This window comes from Zalophus californianus, chromosome 4, assembly GCF_009762305.2.
Source record: "Zalophus californianus isolate mZalCal1 chromosome 4, mZalCal1.pri.v2, whole genome shotgun sequence".
Classification (NCBI taxonomy): domain Eukaryota; kingdom Metazoa; phylum Chordata; class Mammalia; order Carnivora; family Otariidae; genus Zalophus; species Zalophus californianus.
In genome coordinates, this window is record NC_045598.1 from 36192131 (window position 1) to 36211229 (window position 19099).

At 39.4% G+C, this 19099-nt stretch overlaps 1 protein-coding gene across 1 annotated transcript in view; it reads left to right on the forward strand.

Annotated features, from left to right (window-relative positions):
- The window catches only part of MAST2 (microtubule associated serine/threonine kinase 2), a 223286-nt gene that overhangs the window by 76433 nt on the left and 127754 nt on the right, over positions 1–19099 (forward strand). Inside the window, 1 exon segment of the mRNA XM_027616549.2 lies at positions 3619–3650. Coding sequence (XP_027472350.2) covers positions 3619–3650 — 32 coding nt within the window.

A 19099-nucleotide genomic window follows, 5' to 3' on the forward strand; every position in this document is an offset into this window, starting at 1 on the left:
ATAAGTTCCAGGTATATTAACAAACTGTGTGTGAAAATTAAACCTACAAATCTTTTAGAAGAAAATATAAGCAAATACATTCATGTGTCTGTGTGTTAGAGATGTATTTCTTACATATAAAAAATAATACAAGGAAAGACTGATAAGTTTGACTACATAAAAAAAACCTTTTGATGACTCCATTAAAAATAAAAGTAAAAAAAATAAAAAGATAAGACTGAGAAAACATTTTCAATGACTTTAACTTATAAATAATTATTATCCAGAATATATCTTACAATTCAATTAAAAAAAAAAAAAAAGGAAATCTAATAGAAAAATGGGCCAGGGTATAAATAGGCAGTTCACCATTGAGGAAACTCTAGTGGTCAACAAACATATGAAACCTTGCTTAACTTCACTAATAATTATAGGAATATACGATCAGGGTTGCTTGGCTGGTTCAGTTGGTAGAGCATGTGACTCTTGATCTTGGCGTTGTGGGTTCGAGCCCCCATGTTGGGATGTAGAGATTACTTAAAAATAAAATCTTAAAAAAAATTGAAAAATTGAAAACCGTACTATGATCAGAGCTGATAGATTGGTAAAAATTAAAAAGTCTGGGGTGCCTGGGTGGCTCAGTCAGTTAGGCGTCCGACTCTTGGTTTCAGTTCAGGTCATGATCTTAGGGTCATGGGATTGGCTCTGTGTTTGGCTCTGTGCTCAGTGCGGAGTCTGCTTGTATTCTCTCTCCCTCTCCTTCCTCCTCTGCCCCTCCCCCCTGCTCATGCACGTGCACTGTCTCTCTCAAATAAATAAATATAGTCTTTAAAAATTAAAAAGTTGGGGCACTTGGGTGGCTTAGTCAGTTAAGGGTCTGCCTTCGGCTCAGGTCATGATCCCAGGGTCCTGGGATTGAGCCTCACATTGGCCTGCCCTCTCAGAGGGGAGCCTGCTTCTCCCTCTCCCTCTGCCTGCCACTCCCCCTACTTGTTCTCTCTCACTGTCAAATAAATAAATAAAATATTTAAAAAAAATAGAAGGGAAAGCTTTCTTTAAAAAAAATAAATAAAATTAAAAAGTCTGAAAATACCAAGTATTGGAGAATATGTGTTCAACAATTATTTTTTGAGCATCTAGTATATGCCAATCACTGTTCTAAGTCATTCAGATGCATTAGTAAATAAAACATACTGAGATCCTTGCCCTCATGGAGCTTAGATTCTAGTGGGTGAGGACAGAAAATGGGCAATAAACATAATAAGTAAATTATATACCATGTTAGTGATAAATATATTGAAAGTATATTGGTGATACATTAAAAAAAGTTATAGCAGGATAAGAGGGTGATGGGGTGTAAAGTAAGTTGCAATATTATGTAGGGCTATCAGGGTAGTAGACTTCATGCTCAGGTAAAAATTGAGCCAAGATTTTTGAAGGCTGTTAGGGAGTTAAGGAAATATTTGGGGGAAGAGCAGCATTATAGGTAGAATGCACAGATTAGTGAAGGTAGTAGAATGCTGGATGTGTTTGATGAATAATAGAGTCCAGTATGGCTGGGTCAAAGTGTACAAGGGAGAGAGAAGGTCAGAGAGATACTGGGAAGGGGTGGTGGGTCACCCTTCTAGGTCTTTATGTGGATTTTGACTTTCACTTGTGAGTGAATCAGGGATCCATTCGAGGGTTTTGAGCAGGAGTGTTATGATCTAACTGACCTTTAAAAGGAACACTGTTAGGTTGAGAATAGACTATAGAGGGATAAAGGTAGAAACAGGAATGGGGTACCAGTTAAGAGCTGGTTGAGAAGCCAGGGAGAGACCATGATGGCTTAGAATCCAATAGCAGAAACCAAGAGGCTTTTCCCTAACTTTAACTCTTCAGATGACAAAATTGAATTGAGATTCTTTAGACTTTATTGTGACTATTATATATTTTGTTACAGAAATTTTAATGGATTTTGCTGCCACAGTCTTTTATGAAGTAGTTATATGATATATTGTTACATAATATAACATGTATGTGCTGTTATTTTAATACCCACCTCCCCCAATTCCAATATCTAAATATGACTAAATCCAAAGTTTTTGTTTAAGAGGTTGTATGTATATATACATTGTGGAGATATGTCTGAAAAATGGTTGTATCATGGATATATTTTAAAGCTAGAGCCATTAAGAATTCTTGATGGATGGTATGATTTTACTCATATGTGGAATTTAAGAAACAAAGCAGATGAACATATGGGGGGGGGAGAGAAAGGGAAACAAGAGACTCTTAATGATAGAGAACCAACTGAGAGTTGATGGAAGGACGTGGGTGGGAGATGGACTGGAAGGGTGATGGACACTTCTTATGATGAGCATTGGATATTATAGGTAAGTGATGAATCACTGAATTCTACTCCTGAAACCAGTATTGCATTGTATGTTAACTAACTAGAATTTAAATAAAAATTTAAAAAAATAAAATACTTCAGTAGAGAGAAAAGGGAAAAAATGATGGATTGTGACAAAACTCTTGATAATTATGAAATTTTAATGATAAAAAATAAAAATATAAAATAAAAAAGAATTCCTGATGGTTAGGATATGATGGATATGAATAACAGAGGAATCCAGATGTTTTGGTCTAAACAACCAGAAGAATAGAAATAACCATCACCTGAGATGGGGAAAGCCTGTGGTTGGAATCAATTTTGGAAGCATTGGAGGGGGAGGTTAAATCTAAATATATACTTCCAGGAAACTTTTTATAATGTGCATGAAGAATCAAGTACAAGCTATTTATAGGAGCATTGTTTTGATGGAGAAGAAAAATGTGCAAAGAAAATTAACTTTATGTTTCCTGGAGAATGGATAAATAAATATTATAAATAAGTGACAAAATAAATTTATAAAGTGGACTAATGAACAAAAGTGAAAAATATCGACGTGGGTGAATCTCCCAGTTAATATTGAAGTCAGCAGATGAATACATATTTTAAATAAATAATTTAAAATACATACAAATATTTTAAATAAATAATTTAAAAACATGAAATGATACTAATAATTATTTATGAATATATATGTAAGAAAATATGAAGACATATGGCAAAGATAAAAAAAATATTCATACCAGTTAAGTAGGGAGTTGTGGGAGGTGGGACTTGATAAATTTTGAAAGCAAGTCACAGAGGCCCAACTGTTCTCACACCAGTGGTGTCTATAGTCATCTCTTTGTTATATTATTTTCTATACTTCTTTGTCTAAAATGTTTCCTAATTAAAAAAAAATTCCATGTTGTTCCTTTCATATCCCTGACTCTTAATGATGGGTGAATCCTTTACAATTCATCAAGTTAATGGCTAGCCCAGTGGGTATCTGGGATAATATCCACTGGTGAGATGGTTCCATCTAGTGGGGAAAATGCTGCAAGTAGTCTGTGAGACATTCCTTTTGGGAAGGAAGAATAAAGAGGTGGTAGTTAACCTGACTGCTCTTTATTTCACTGAATTTAAACGATAAGGGAAGAGGTTATTGTTTGGAAATATTTAGTTTTTGCCATTGTTGAGATAATGCTGTAGGACATTTAATGCAGACCTGTAGGACCAGATGTGTCCTTATTTCTGTGTAACTGTGTTTGTGCTTTGTTTTTCAGAAGGAGTTGAGCCTTCCAAGAAGAGGCAGCTTGTAAGTTGATGATTATTATGATTATGATTATGAATACTAGCTTAGGAATTCCTCCTGGGGACTGTTGTCAGTATTATTTGGAGGAGTTCCATATATTCCTCCCCCCACCCCGCCCTGCCCCCCAACTCTTATCTGGGCCAGGGAACCCGGTGGGCCGGCCAATTTCTCTTGCTAGTTTGGCCAGTTTCTCTTGCTAGGTCAGATCCTCCCCTTTCGCCCACCCCTTCTCACCCCCCAGTCCCCGTCTCTGTCTTGGTTTTTGCCTAGCATTTGAAGAAAAGCTGCTGCTTAAGTACCCATCACAGTTTTATACTTGTGCTTTGGGATTTACCAAGTGTTCTTTTTTTAAATTTATTTTTTATTTTTTAAACAGAATTAAGCTTTTTGGGAATGTTCAAGTTGAAACTCATTAGCATCTTTATCTGTCCCATAACATGGTACTAGGGAGAGGCCAAGTTTTCTTTTCTTTTCTTTTCTTTTTTAAGATTTTATTTATTTATTCGTGAGAGAGAGAGAGAGAGGCAGAGGGAGAAGCAGGCTCCCCGCTGAGCAGGGAGCCCGATGTGGGACTCGATCCCAGGATCCTGGGATCATGACCTGAGCTGAAGGCAGATGCTTAACCATCTGAGCTACCCAGGCGCCCGAGGCCAAGTTTTCTGACAGTTTGGGGGCAAGGGCAGCACCAAATTTGGATTCAGGGTAGAAATAAGGGCCCGAGTCTTCTAAAAACCGGGCAGAGGTGCTACCAGAACTCTTAATGGAGTGATCTCTACTAAGTATGTATACAAAACTGAAAAGGAGTGGCTTTTCAGCATCTTGTTCAGCAAATATATATATTTAAAGATTTTAAGTAATCTCTGCACCCAACGTGGGCCTCAAACTCACAACCCTGAGATCAAGAGTCACATGCTTTACTGACTGAGCTGGCCAGGCACCCCTGTGTACTTGGTCACTATTCTGTTATTTCTGGCATTTTTTCTTTTGCTTCCTCTTATTGGAAGTTCTCTAAGATTTGCTCTTTGCTTAAGATTAGGTGAAATGAATTAAGGCCTGAGGCAGGAAGCTTCTTCTAGGAGTATATGCCTCCAATGAATGGAGTTTGCTGAGGAGAAGGAAGGATATCCTGGGAAAATGATTATTATTTGAAATTAGAGGAATTGGGGGTCATTTTAGTTTTACCCTTAGGAATATCTTGGTCGTTTTAGTGATATCTAAAGTTAGGCTTACTATAACTTCCTTAAAATATTTAATTAGAATCAGAAATAAATACCTTTTAATAAAGTAACTCACATTTAAACAATTGATCATTCAGTAAATGCACCCTACTATCTATTGTGTGTTGGGTACCAATCTAGGTTTTGAGGCTATAAGATTAAATTAGACATAACCTTCTATTTTGAGGATTTATCATTAAGTAAGCCGGAAGTACCTCAGTGCAAACAATGTTTTTTTTTTTTTAAATCTTTAATACTGGAGGAGTAGAAAAGTTTTATTCTGGAAGGAAGCTGGGAATTCTGGATACTAATCTAGGCTTTGCCACTAATACGTTATATGTCAACAGGAACTATAATTTCTGGGACTGAATTGTCTCACTTACAAAACAAGGGGATGGGCTTACCTCATGTCTGTGCTTAGTTATCTCCCCAAATAATTGAAGCTTCATGGTACCTCTTTTGCACAGTGCTGGGCAAGACTTTGTAGGAAGTATGTAAGAAGACTTTGTAGGAAGCAAAGCATAGCTTAGCATTTGCAGTAAAGAAGCCAGGAAGGTATAAACAACACAACCTAAGAGGTTTGAGTAAGTTTAATTAATACTTAAAAGTTTGTAGTAAGTGTGGAGAAACTGATGTTAATAAAACAAGTGACTTAGCCATTTGCTCCACTGTTTCTGGTCCTTGTAGACTAGTCTGGAAATTTTTTTGTTTTTTAAGATTTAATTAATTTATTTGAGAGAGAGAGCGCGAGCACGTGCACGAGCTGGGGGATGAGCACAGGGGGAGGGAGAATGAGGAGGGAAAGAATCTCCAGCAGATTCTGCGCTAAGGGTGCAGAGCTGAAGCCTGAGAAGCCAGATGCAGGCTGATCCCATAGCCCTGAGATCATGATCTGAACTGAAACCAAGAGTCAGACCCTTAACCGTCTAACCGACTGAGCCACCCAGGTGCCCCATAGTTCGGAAGTATTAAAGGTTATTATAATCATCTTGGGATGCCTGGCTGGCTCAGTCAGTAGAGCATGAAACTCTTGATCTTGGGGTCGTGAGTTCAAGCCCCACGTTGGGCATGGAGATTACTTTAAAAAAAAAAATTGTCTTCTGAGTCTTGGTTGGAAGGAGAAGGGGGTGTTGTACTTCTGTCCCTGTTTGTCTCTGTCCCAGAATGGCTCTTGAAGAGCAGATGCTACTATATGCCCATTCCAGGTGTAAAGCCTCCTTTCCTTTGGCACATTCTCTCTAGTGTATTTTATGGGTGCAGAGAAATTTGGGGGTTGCAGCTAGTTTGGTGTCTTTTGAAAGAGAGAGGTTCATTTAATAAGCATAATTTTGAAAGTAGCTGAGCAATATAAAATAAATGAAGTTCAGTAATTTTGGAGGCTGTCAATTGTTACGCTTTTCCATGTAATATGATAGTTGCATTAAAATGAATAGAAACTAAAAAAAATGGATTTTTAGATGTAATATATTGGCATTTTACAAAGTACACACTCTTCCACTTAACAAGTAATCCCTCTAATGTCTCCAAAATCGGAAGTAAAGTATACCATAGAAATGAAGAGCTTGGATTTGACAGTCAGGCAGACCTGGGCCTGAGTCTTGCCAATACCCTTTACTAGGTGTTTTCTTTGTAAAATGAGTTACTGTATTTCTCTTTGTCTTTTTGCTTCTATTCATTTGTTCATTTGTTTAAATTCATTCATCATATATTAAGTTTTTATTATGTGCAGGCACTATTCTAGATACTGGAGATGAAGTAGTGTTTAAGCAAAGTTTCTACTCTTATGGAGCTTCTATTCAAGAGAGACAGACACACAGAAACATATATCAAGTGTGTTGTAGGGTATTGAGTGCTATGAAGAAAAAGCCAGATAAGAGATAGATGGTATATGTTTTGTGGAGCAGAGGTTGAAATTTTAAATTGTGTTGTCTAGGAATATTTTCATTAAGGTGACATTTGAGCAGAGACCAGAAAGAGTCTGGAATGAGCAATGTTGATATATATTGGGCAAGAGCATTCCATGTAGAGGATATAGCATGTGCCAAGGTTCTGAGGTAGGAACATGCTTGGCATGTTGGAGGACAGCAAGGAGGCCAGGGTGGCTGTTGGTGAGTGAAAAGTGGTGTTGGGGTTGGTGCGGGGGTGGTGGGGCATCAAAGAATATGAGCCAGAGGCTGCATTTTGTAGTTGTAGGCTACAGAAGAGATTTTTGTATTTTACACTGATTGGGACAGAAAGTCAGTGGGTGGTTTTAAGCAGAGAAAGATGTGATCTGTCCTAGTTTTTGTTTTGTTTTGCTTTGTTTTTGTTTTTTGGAAAAGGGCAGTTAGTTTTATTGAGATATAATCCACATATCATATAATTACCATTTAAGAGTATACAGTTCACAGGGTTTTGTAGGAATTACCACTATCTTAATTCAGAATATCTTCATCACCTGAAAAGAAAACCCCTACTTGCTAGCATTCATTCTGCATTCTGCATTCCTTCTAGTCCCTGGTAACCAACAAATCTACTTTGTTTCTTAATAGATTTGCCTATTCTGAACGTTACATTTAAGTGGAATGACATAATATGTGGCCTCTTGTGTCTGGCTTCTTTTGTCTAACATAATTTTTTAGAGATTCATCCATGTTTTAGTTTGTGTCATACTTCGTTCCTTTTCAAGGTTAAATAATATTGCATTGTATGTATGTATCACATTTTGTTTATCTATTATCTGTTGATGAACATTTGGATTGCTTCCACTTTTGGCTATTGTGAATAATGCTGCTGTGAACATGGGTGTACAAGTATCTGTTTGAGTCCCTGCTTTCACTTAATTCAGGTAGATACCAGGAAGGGGAGTTTCTGGATCATGTGGTAATTCTCTGTGTAACTTCCTGAGGAACCACCATACTGCTTTCTACGGCAGCTGCACCATTTTACATTCCAACCAGCAATACATGAAGGTTCTAATTTCTCCACATCCTAGCCAACACTTGTTATTTTCCATTTTTAAAATAATAGTCATCTTCATAAGTGTGAAGTGGTATTTCATTATGGCTTTAATTTGCATTTTCCTAATTACTAGTGATGTTGAGCATCTTTTCATGTGCTTGCTGGTCATTTGTAAACCTTTGGAGAAATCACTTTCTTCGCCCATTTTTGAATTGGGTTGTTTATTTTTAGTGTTTAGTTGTAGGAGTTTTTTATATATTCTGGATATTAAACTCTTTTAAAAAACGATTTATTATTATTATTATTATTTTTAAAGATTTTATTTATTTGACAGAGAGAGACTCAGTGAGAGAAGGAACACAAGCAGGGGGAGTGGGAGAAGGAGAAGCAGGCTTCCCGTGGAGCAGAGAGCCTTATGTGGGGCTTGATCCCAGGACCCCGGGATCATGACCTGAGCCAAAGGCAGATGCTTAACGACTAAGCCACCCAGGCGCCCGATTTATTATTTTTTTTACATTAATTTATTTTATTTTTATTATTATGTTATGTTAAGCACCATACATTACATCATTAGTTTTTGATGTAGTGATCCATGATTCATTGTTTGGGTATAACACCCAGTGCTCCATGCAGAACGTGCCCTCTTTAATACCCATCACCAGGCTAACCCATCCCCCCCACCCCTTCTCCTCTAGAACCCTCAGTTTGTTTTTCAGAGTCCATCATCTCTCATGGTTCGTCTCCCACTCTGATTTTCCCCCCTTCATTCTTCCCCTCCTGTTATCTTCTTCTTCTTTTTTTTTTAAACATATAATGTATTGTTTGTTTCAGAGGTACAGATCTGTGATTCAACAGTCTTACACAGCGCTCACCATAGCACATACCCTCCCCAGTGTCTATCACCCAACCACCCCATCCCTCCCACCCCCCACCACTCCAGCAACCCTCAGTTTGTTTCCTGAGATTAAGAATTCCTCATATCAGTGAGGTCATATGATACATATCTTTCTCTGATTGACTTATTTCGCTCAGCATTATACCCTCCAGTTCCATCCACGTTGTTGCAAATGGCAAGATCTCATTCCTTTTGATGGCTGCATAATATTCCATTGTGTGTGTGTGTGTGTGTGTGTGTGTGTGTGTGTGTGTGTGTGTGTGTGTGTGTGTGTGTATACACACACCACATCTTCTTTATCCATTCATCTGTCAATGGACATCTTGGCTCTTTCCACAGTTTGGCTATTGTGGACATTGCTGCTATAAACATCGGGGAGCATGTACCCCTTTGGGTCCCTACATTTGTATCTTTGGGGTAAATACCCAGTAGTGCAGTTGCTGGATCGTACGGTAGCTCTATTTTCAACTTTTTGAGGAACCTCCATACTGTTTTCCAGAGTGGCTGCACCACCTTGCATTCCCACCAACAGTGTAGGAGTGTTCCCCTTTCTCTGCATCCCTGCCAACATCTGTCATTTCCTGACTTGTTAATTTTAGCCATTCTGACTGGTGTGAGGTGGTATCTCATTGAGGTTTGGATTTGGATTTCTCTGATGCTGAGCGATGTTGAGCACTTTTTCATGTGTCTCTTGGCCATTTGGATATCTTCTTTGGAAAAATGTCTGTTCATGTCTTCTGCCCATTTCTTGATTGGATCATTTGTTCTTTGGGTGTTGAGTTTCATAAGTTCTTTATAGATTTTGGATACTAGCCCTTTATTTGATATGTCATTTGCAAATATCTTCTCCCATTCTGTTGGTCGTCTTTTGGTTTTGTTGACTGTTTCTTTTGTTGTGCAAAAGTTTTTTATCTTTTTTTTTTATTTTTTTATTGATATGTTAATCACCATATATTACATCATTAGTTTTTGCTGCAGTGTTCCATGATTCATTGTTTGTTCATAACACCCAGTGCTCCATGCAGAACGTGCCCTCCTCAATACCCATCACCAGGCTAACCCATCCCCCTACCCCCCTCCCCTCTAGAACTCTCAGTTTGTTTTTCAGAGTCCATCATCTCTCATGGTTCGTCTCCCCCTCTGACATACTCCCCTTTTCTTCCTCTCCTGTTATCTTCTTCTTTTTCTTTTTTCTTAAAATATGTTGCGTTATTTGTTTCAGAAGTACAGAACTGTGATTCAACAGTCTTGCACAATACACAGCGCTCACCGTAGCACATACCCTCCCCAATGTCTATCACCCAGCCACCCCATCCCTCCCATCCCCAACCACTCCAGTAACACTCAGTTTCTTTCCTGAGATTAAGAATTCCTCATATCAGTGAGGTCATGTGATACATGTCTTTCTCTGATTGACTTATTTCACTCAGCATAACACCCTCCAGTTCCATCCACGTCGTTGCAAATGGCAAGATCTCATTCCTTTTGATGGCTGCATAATATTCCATTGTGTATATATACCACATCTTCTTTATCCATTCATCTGTCGATGGGCATCTTGGCTCTTTCCATAGTTTGGCTATGGTGGACATTGCTGCTATAAACATTGGGGTACACGTACCCCTTCGGGTCCCTACATTTGTATCTTTGTGGTAAATACCCAGTAGTGCAATTGCTGGATCGAACGGTAGCTCTAATTTCAACTGTTTGAGGAACCTCCATACTGTTTTCCAGAGGGGTTGCACCAGCTTGCATTCCCACCAACAGTGTAGGAGGGTTCCCCTTTCTCCACATCCCCGCCAACATCTGTCGTTCCCTGACTTGTTAATTTTAGCCATTCTGACGGGTGTGAGGTGGTATCTCATTGAGGTTTTGATTTGGATTTCCCTGATGCCGAGCGATGTTGAGCACTTTTTCATGTGCCTGTTGGCCATTTGGATGTCTTCTTTGGAGAAATGTCTGTTCATGTCTTCTGCCCATTTCTTGATTGGATTATTTGTTCTTTGGGTGTGGAGTTTGATAAGTTCTTTATAGATTTTGGATACTAGCCCTTTATCTGATATGTCATTTGCAAATATTTTCTCCCATTCTGTTGGTTGTCTTTTGGTTTTGTAGACTGTTTCTTTTGCTGTGCAAAAGCTTTTTATCTTGATGAAATCCCAATAGTTCATTTTTGCCCTGGCTTCCCGTGCCTTTGGCGATGTTTCTAGGAAGAAGTTGCTGCGGCTAAGGTCGAAAAGGTTGCTACCTGTGTTCTCCTTTAGGATTTGGATGGACTCCTGTCTCACGTTTAGGTCTTTCAACCATTTGGAGTCTATTTTTGTGTGTGGTGTAAGGAAATGGTCCAGTTTCATTCTTCTGCATGTGGCTGTCCAATTTTCCCAACACCATTTGTTGAAGAGACTGTCTCTTTTCCATTGGACATTCTTTCCTGCTTTGTCAAAGATAAGTTGACCATAGAGTTGAGGGTCCATTTCTGGGCTCTCGATTCTGTTCCATTGATCGATGTGTCTGTTTTTGTGCCAGTACCATACTGTCTTGATGATGACAGCTTTGTAATAGAGCTGGAAGTTCGGAATTGTGATGCCGCCAGCTTTGCTTTTCTTTTTCAGTATTCCTCTGGCTATTCTGGGTCTCTTCTGGTTCCATACAAATTTTAGGGTTATTTGTTCCATTTCTTTGAAAAAAGTGGATGGTATTTTGATGGGGATTGCATTGAATGTGTAGATTGCTCTACTAGGTAGCATTGACATCTTCACAATGTTGATTCTCCCAATCCATGAGCATGGAACGTTTTTCCATTTCTTTGTGTCTTCTTCAATTTCTTTCATGAGTATTTTATAGTTTTCTGAGTACAGATCCTTTGCCTCTTTGGTTAGATTTATTCCTAGGTATCTAATGGTTTTGGGTGCAATTGTAAATGGGATCGACTCCTTGATTTGTCTCTCTTCTGTCTTGTTGTTGGTGTATAGGAATGCCACTGATTTCTGTGCATTGATTTTATATCCTGCTACTTTACTGAATTCCTGTATGAGTTCTAGCAGTTTTGGGGTGGAGTCTTTTGGGTTTTCCACATACAGTATCATATCATCTGCAAAGAGTGAGAGTTTGACTTCCTCTTTGCCGATTTGGATGCCTTTGATTTCTTTTTGTTGTCTAATTGCTGTGGCTAGGACTTCTAATACTATGTTGAATAGCAGTGGTGAGAGTGGACATCCCTGCCGCGTTCCTGACCTTAGGGGAAAAGCTCTCAGCCTTTCCCCATTGAGAATGATATTCGCTGTAGGTTTTTCATAGATGGCTTTTATGATATTGAGGTATGTACCCTCTATCCCTATACTCTGAAGAGTTTTGATCAAGAAAGGATGCTGTACTTTGTCAAATGCTTTTTCTGCATCTATTGAGAGGATCATATGATTCTTGTTCTTTCTTTTGTTAATGTATTGTATCACGTTGATTGATTTGCGGATGTTGAACCAGCCTTGCAGCCCAGGGATAAATCCCACTTGGTCGTGGTGAATAATCCTTTTAATGTACTGTTGGATCCTATTGGCTAGTATTTTGGTGAGAATTTTTGCATCCATGTTCATCAAGGATATTGGTCTGTAATTCTCTTTTTTGATGGGGTCTTTGTCTGGTTTTGGGATCAAGGTAATGCTGGCCTCATAAAATGAGTTTGGAAGTTTCCCTTCCATTTCTATTTTTTGGAACAGTTTCAGGAGAATAGGTATTAATTCTTCTTGAAATGTCTGATAGAATTCCCCTGGGAAGCCATCTGGCCCTGGGCTTTTGTTTCTTGGGAGATTTTTGATGACTGTTTCAATTTCCTTAGTGGTTATAGGTCTGTTTAGGTTTTCTATTTCTTCCTGGTTCAATTTTGGTAGTTGATACATCTCTAGGAATGCACCCATTTCTTCCAGGTTATCTAATTTGCTGGCATAGAGTTGCTCATAATATGTTCTTATAATTGTTTGTATTTCTTTGGTGTTGGTTGTGATCTCTCCTCTTTCATTCATGATTTTGTTGATTTGCGTCATTTCTCTTTTCTTTTTGATCAGTCTGGCCAGGGGTTTATCAATCTTGTTAATTCTTTCAAAGAACCAGCTCCTAGTTTTGTTGATCTGTTCTACTGTTCTTTTGGTTTCTAGTTCATTGATTTCTGCTCTGATCTTTATGATTTCTCTTCTCCTGCTGGGTTTAGGCTTTATTTGCTGTTCTTTCTCCAGCTCCTTTAGGTGTAGGGTTAGGTTGTGTATTTGAGACCTTTCTTGTTTCTTGAGAAAGGCTTGTATTGCTATATACTTTCCTCTCAGGACTGCCTTTGCTGTATCCCAAAGATTTTGAACAGTTGTGTTTTCATTTTCATTGGTTTCCATGAATTTTTTTAATTCTTCTTTAATTTCTTGGTTGACCCATTCATTCTTTAGTAGGATGGTCTTTAGCCTCCATGTATTTGAGTTCTTTCCGACTTTCCTCTTGTGGTTGAGTTCTAGTTTCAAAGCATTGTGGTCTGAAAATATGCAGGGAATGATCCCAATCTTTTGGTACCGATTGAGACCTGATTTGTGACCTAGGATGTGATCAATTCTGGAGAATGTTCCATGGGCACTAGAGAAGAATGTGTATTCCTTTGCTTTGGGATGGAATGTTCTGAATATGTCTGTGAAGTCCATTTGGTCCAGTGTGTCATTTAAAGTCTTTATTTCCTTGTTGATCTTTTGCTTAGATGATCTGTCCATTTCAGTCAGGGGGGTGTTAAAGTCCCCCACTATTATTGTATTGTTGTCAATGTGTTTCTTCACTTTTGTTATTAATTGCCTTATATAATTGGCTGCTCCCATGTTCGGGGCATAGATATTTACAATTGTTAGATCTTCTTGTTGGATAGACCCTTTAAGTAGGATATAGTGTCCTTCCTCATCTCTTATTACAGTCTTTGTTTTAAAATCTAGTTTGTCTGATATAAGGATTGCCACCCCAGCTTTCTTTTGGTGTCCATTAGCATGGTAAATGGTTTTCCACCCCCTCACTTTCAATCTGGGGGTGTCTTTGTGTCTAAAATGAGTCTCTTGCAGACAGCATATTGATGGGTCTTGTTTTTTAATCCAATCTGATAGCCTGTGTCTTTTGATTGGGGCATTTAGCCCATTTACATTCAGGGTAACTATTGAAAGGTATGAATTGAGTGCCATTGTATTACCTGTAAGGTGACTGTTAACTGTCTGTTGTCTGTGTTCGTTTCTGCTCTTTGCTGCTTTTCGGTTCTCTCTTTGCTGAGAGGACCCCTCTCGATATTTCTTGGAGGGCTGGTTTCGTGTTTGCAAATTCCTTTAGTTTTTGTTTGTTCTGGAAGCTTTCTATCTCTCCTTCTATTTTCAATGATAGCCTAGCTGGATATAGTATTCTTGGCTGCATATTTTTCTCGTTTAGTGCTCTGAAGATATCTTGCCAGTCCTTTCTGGCCTGCCAGGTCTCTGTGGATAGGTCTGTTGCCAATCTAATGTTTCTACCATTGTAGGTTACATATCTCTTCTCCCGAGCTGCTTTCAGGATTTTCTCTTTGTCTCTGAGACTCGTAAGTTTTACTACTAGATGTCGGGGTGTTGACCTATTATTATTGATTTTGAGAGGGGTTCTCTGTGCCTCCTGGATTTTAATGCCTGTTTCCTTCCTCACATTAGGGAAGTTCTCTGCTATAATTTGCTCCAATATACCTTCTGCCCCCCTCTCTCTCTCTTCTTCTTCTGGGATCCCAATTATTCTAATGTTGTTTCGTCTTATCATATCACTTATCTCTCGAATTCTGCCCTCGTGATCCTGTAGTTGTTTCTCTCTCTTTTTCTCAGCCTCTTTATTTTCCATCATTTGGTCTTCTATATCGCTGATTCTCTCTTCTGCCTCATTTATCCTAGCATTTAGTGCCCCCATTTTTGATTGCACCTCATCAATAGCCTTTTTGATTTCGATTTGGTTAGATTTTAGTTCTTTTATTTCTCCAGAAAGGGTTTCTCTAATAACTTCCACGCTTTTTTCAAGCCCAGCTAGTATCTTTAAAGTCATGATTCTGAACTCTAGGTCCGACATCGTACTAATGTCCGTATTGAGTAGGTCCCTGGCTGACGGTACTACCTCTTGTTCTTTTTGCTGAGGTGATTTCTTTCGTCTTGTCATTTTGTCCAGAGGAGAATAGATGAATGAAAGAACAAAATGCTAACAGGTTTACAACGTCCCCAGCAAATATACTGTATGCAAATCAGAAAAGACCTGAAACCAGGGGAAAAGAAAGGGAAAGAAAGAAAAAAGAAAGAGAAAAAGAAAAAAAAAGATAAAAACAAAAACAAAACAATACAAAAAAAGGCAGAATATGATCAAATATGATCAGGCTAGTGCATAGATCAGTGCCACACACTAGATTTTGGGCGTATTTTGGTCTGTTAGAAAAAAGTGCTTCCTAACATTTTAAAGGAAGAAAGACATATATGTACAAAATAAGGGTTGATACAATGAAGGGATGGAAGATGACTGTAAAGATGAAAATTATAAAAGATTTTATAAAAGGACTTGGTAAGATAAGTTGTTTGAAAAAAGAAAGAAGATTTAAGAAAAAAAAAAGAAAAAGGGAGAGAATGTGATCAGGCAGGAGACTAGAACAAAGCCATACACTAGTGATTTAGGGTATATTTTGATCTGTTAGAAGAAACTGTACCTCAAAATTTTAAAGAGAGAACAACTTATATATATATGCCAAAAATAAGGGTAACTACTATGAAGGGATAAAATATGACTCTAAAAATGAAAGATAAAAAATGTTGTTGTTTTTTTTTTTAAAAAGGGATTTATAAGATGTTGGTTGAAAAAGGGAAAAAGAAAAATAAAAAAAAAACAGTCAACAAAAATTAACTTTGATGAAATAATGAATCATGGTAAAAAAAAAAAAAAAAAAAAAGCCATGAATCTATGTGCAGTATTCCCCTAGCGCTGGAGTTCTCCTGTTCTCCTTGATCGATCAACTTGGTCTTGGCTTGCTGGCTGTTTGTGTTGATCTTCTGGGGGAGGGGCCTGTTGCTGTGGTTTCCAAATGTCTTTGCCGGAGGTGGAATTGCCCCGCCCTTGTCGGTCTGGGCTAAGGAAGCTCCTCCAGTTTGCTCTCAGGAGCTTTTGTTCCCTGCAAGCTCTCGGTACAGCTTTGGAGGACCAGGGCAGAAATGGTGGCCTCCCAATCTCCACTCGGAGGAGCTGAGAACTCGGGGCCCCGCTCCTCAGTGTGCCCCCAGAGAAAAGCAGTCACTCCCGTCTCCCCAGTCTCCGGCCGCACTCCGTGCTCACCCGGCCTGTGATCGAGCGTTGCTATCTCTGGCACCCGACCCCGCGCGGAGTCTCCAAACCCAGCAGATTCCTGCAGTGCGTTCCCGCACCGCTCCTCCCCGGGAAGGAAGGGGAGTCTCCCCGGATCTGCTGCTTGTTGGGTCTCTGCTGGGGGAGCCGTGCCCCGACTGGGCCGCAGATCACAGTTTATGGCAACCCCGAGCTGAGAGCCCGCGACTCTGCTCCGTATCTGCAGCCAGCTTCCCCGCTCTGATACCTGGGAGCTCTGCCGCACTCAGGCACCCCCGGTCTTTCTGTGACCCCAAGGGTCCTGAGACCACACAGTCCCGGGAGGATCCCACCCCCCCGCTTAGCTTAGCCACTGCAGCGACGTCCCTCAGCGGATCCAACTTCTAAAAGTTCTGATTTTGTGCTCCGCGGTTCTATCACTTGCCAGAAGCGGCCGACGGAGGCCCCCTCCCCCGCCGTCTATCCTCCCGAATATCGCCTCGGATTCACTTCTCCGCACGTCCTACCTTCCAGTAAGTGGTCGCTTCTCTGTTCAGAGAGTTGTTGCTACTCTCCTGTTCGATCTCCTGTTGAGTTCGTAGGTGTTCAGAATGGTTTGATCCCTATTCAGCTGAATTCCTGAAACCAGACGAAATCTAGGTCTCCTACTCCTCCGCCATCTTGCTCCGCCCCCAAAAGTTTTTTATCTTGATGAAGTCCCAGTAGTTTATTTTTGCCCTTGCTTCCCTTGCCTTTGGCGATGTTTCTAGGAAGAAGTTGCTGCAGCTGAGGTCGAAGAGGTTGCTGCCTGTGTTCTCCTCAAGGATTTCGATGGATTCCTGTCTCACATTTAGGTCTTTCAACCATTTTGAGTCTATTTTTGTGTGTGGTGTAAGGAAATGGTCCAGTTTTATCCTTCTGCATGTGGCTGTCCAATTTTCCCAACAGCATTTGTTGAAGAGACTGTCTTTTCCATTGGACATTCTTTCCTGCTTTGTTGAAGATTAGTTGACCATAGAGTTAAGGGTCCATTTCTGGGCTCTCTATTCTGTTCCATTGATCTATGTGTCTGTTTTTGTGCCAGTACCATACTGTCTTGATGATGACAGCTTTGTAATAGAGCTGGAAGTCCGGAATTGTGATGCCACCAGCTTTGGTTTTCTTTTTCAACATTCCTTTGGCTATTCGGGGTCTTTTCTGGTTCCATACAAATTTAGGATTATTTGTTCCATTTCTTTGAAAAAAGTGGATCGTATTTTGATAGGAATTGCATTGAATGTGTAGATTGCTCTAGGTAGCATTGACATCTTCACAATATTTGTTCTTCCAGTCCATGAGTATGGAACATTTTTCCATTTTTTTGTGTCTTCCTCAATTTCTTTCATGAGTATTTTATAGTTTTCTGAGTACAGATTCTTTGCCTCTTTGGTTAGATTTATTCCTAGGTATCTTACGGTTTTGGTTGCACTTGTAAATGGGATTGACTCCTTAATTTCTCTTTCTTCTGTCTTGTTGTTGGTGTATAGGAATGCCACTGATTTCTGTGCATTGATTTTATATCCTGCCACTTTACTGAATTCCTGTATGAGTTCTAGCCGTTTTGGGGTGGAGTCTTTTGGGTTTTCCACATAAAGTATCATATCATCTGGAATGAGTGAGAGTTTGACTACTTCTTTGCCGGTTTGGATGCCTTTGATTTCTTTTTGTTGTCTGATTGCTGTGGCTAGGACTTCTAATACTATGTTGAATAGCAGTGGTGATATTGGACATCCCTGCCACGTTCCTGACCTTAGGGGGAAAGTTCTCAGTTTATCCCCATTGAGAATGATACTCGCTCTGGGTTTTTCATAGATGGCTTTTATGATATTGAGTTATGTACCCTCTATCCCTATACTCTGAAGAGTTTTGATCAAGAAAGGATGCTGTACTTTGTCAAATGCTTTTTCTGCATTTATTGAGAGGATCATATGGTTCTTGTTCTTTCTTTTATTAATATATTGTATCACATTGATGGATTTGCGGATGTTGAACCAAGCGTGCAGCCCAGGGATAAATCCCACTTGGTGGTGAATAATCCTTTTAATGTACTCTTGGATCCTATTGGCTAGTATTTTGGTAAGAATTTTTGCATCCATGTTCATCAAGGATATTGGTCTGTAATTCTCCTTTTTGATGGGGTCTTTGGTTTGGGGATCAAGGTAATGGTGGCCTCATAAAATGGGTTTGGAAGTTTTCCTTTATTTCTATTTTTTGGAACAGTTTCAGAAGAATAGGTATTAATTGTTCTTTAAATGTGTGGTAGAATTCCCCTGGGAAGCCATCTGGCCCTGGGCTTTTGTTTTTTGGGAGATTTTTGATGACTGCTTCAATTTCCTTAGTGGTTATAGGTCTGTTCAGGTTTTCTATTTCTTCCTGGTTCAGTTTTGGTAGTTGATACATCTCTAGGAATGCATCCATTTCTTCCAGGTTATGTAATTTGCTGGCATATAGTTCCTCATAGAAAAGGTATATTTATTTGTTTGTTAGAGAAAAAGAGAGCACAAGCAGAGGGAGAAGCAGGCTCCCTGCTGAGCAAGGAGCCCAATGAGGGAATCGATTCCCGGACCCTGGGATTATGACCTGAGCTGAAGACAGATGCTCAACAGACTGAGCCAACCAGGCGTTTCCCCCCTCCCTTTTTAAAAGCTTTTTTGGATATTAAACTCTTATCAGATAAATGATTTGCATATATTTTCTTCCATTCTTTGGGTTGCATTTGCATTTTCACTCCCTTGATAATGTCTTTGATACACAAAAGATGTTAATTTTCATGAAGTCCAATTGATTTATTTTTTCTTTGTTGCCTGTGCTTTTGGTGTCATATCCAAGAAGTCATTGCCAGATCCAGTGTCAGAAAGGTATCTTCCAGGTATTTTTTTCTAAGAATTTTATAGTTTTTTTTTTTTTTTTTTTAAGATTTTATTTATTTGACAGAGAGACACAGCAAGAGAGGGAACACAAGCACGGGGAGTGGGAGAGGGAGAAGCAGGCTTCCCGCTGAGCAGGGAGCGCGATCCCAGGACCCTGGGATCATGACCTGAGCTGAA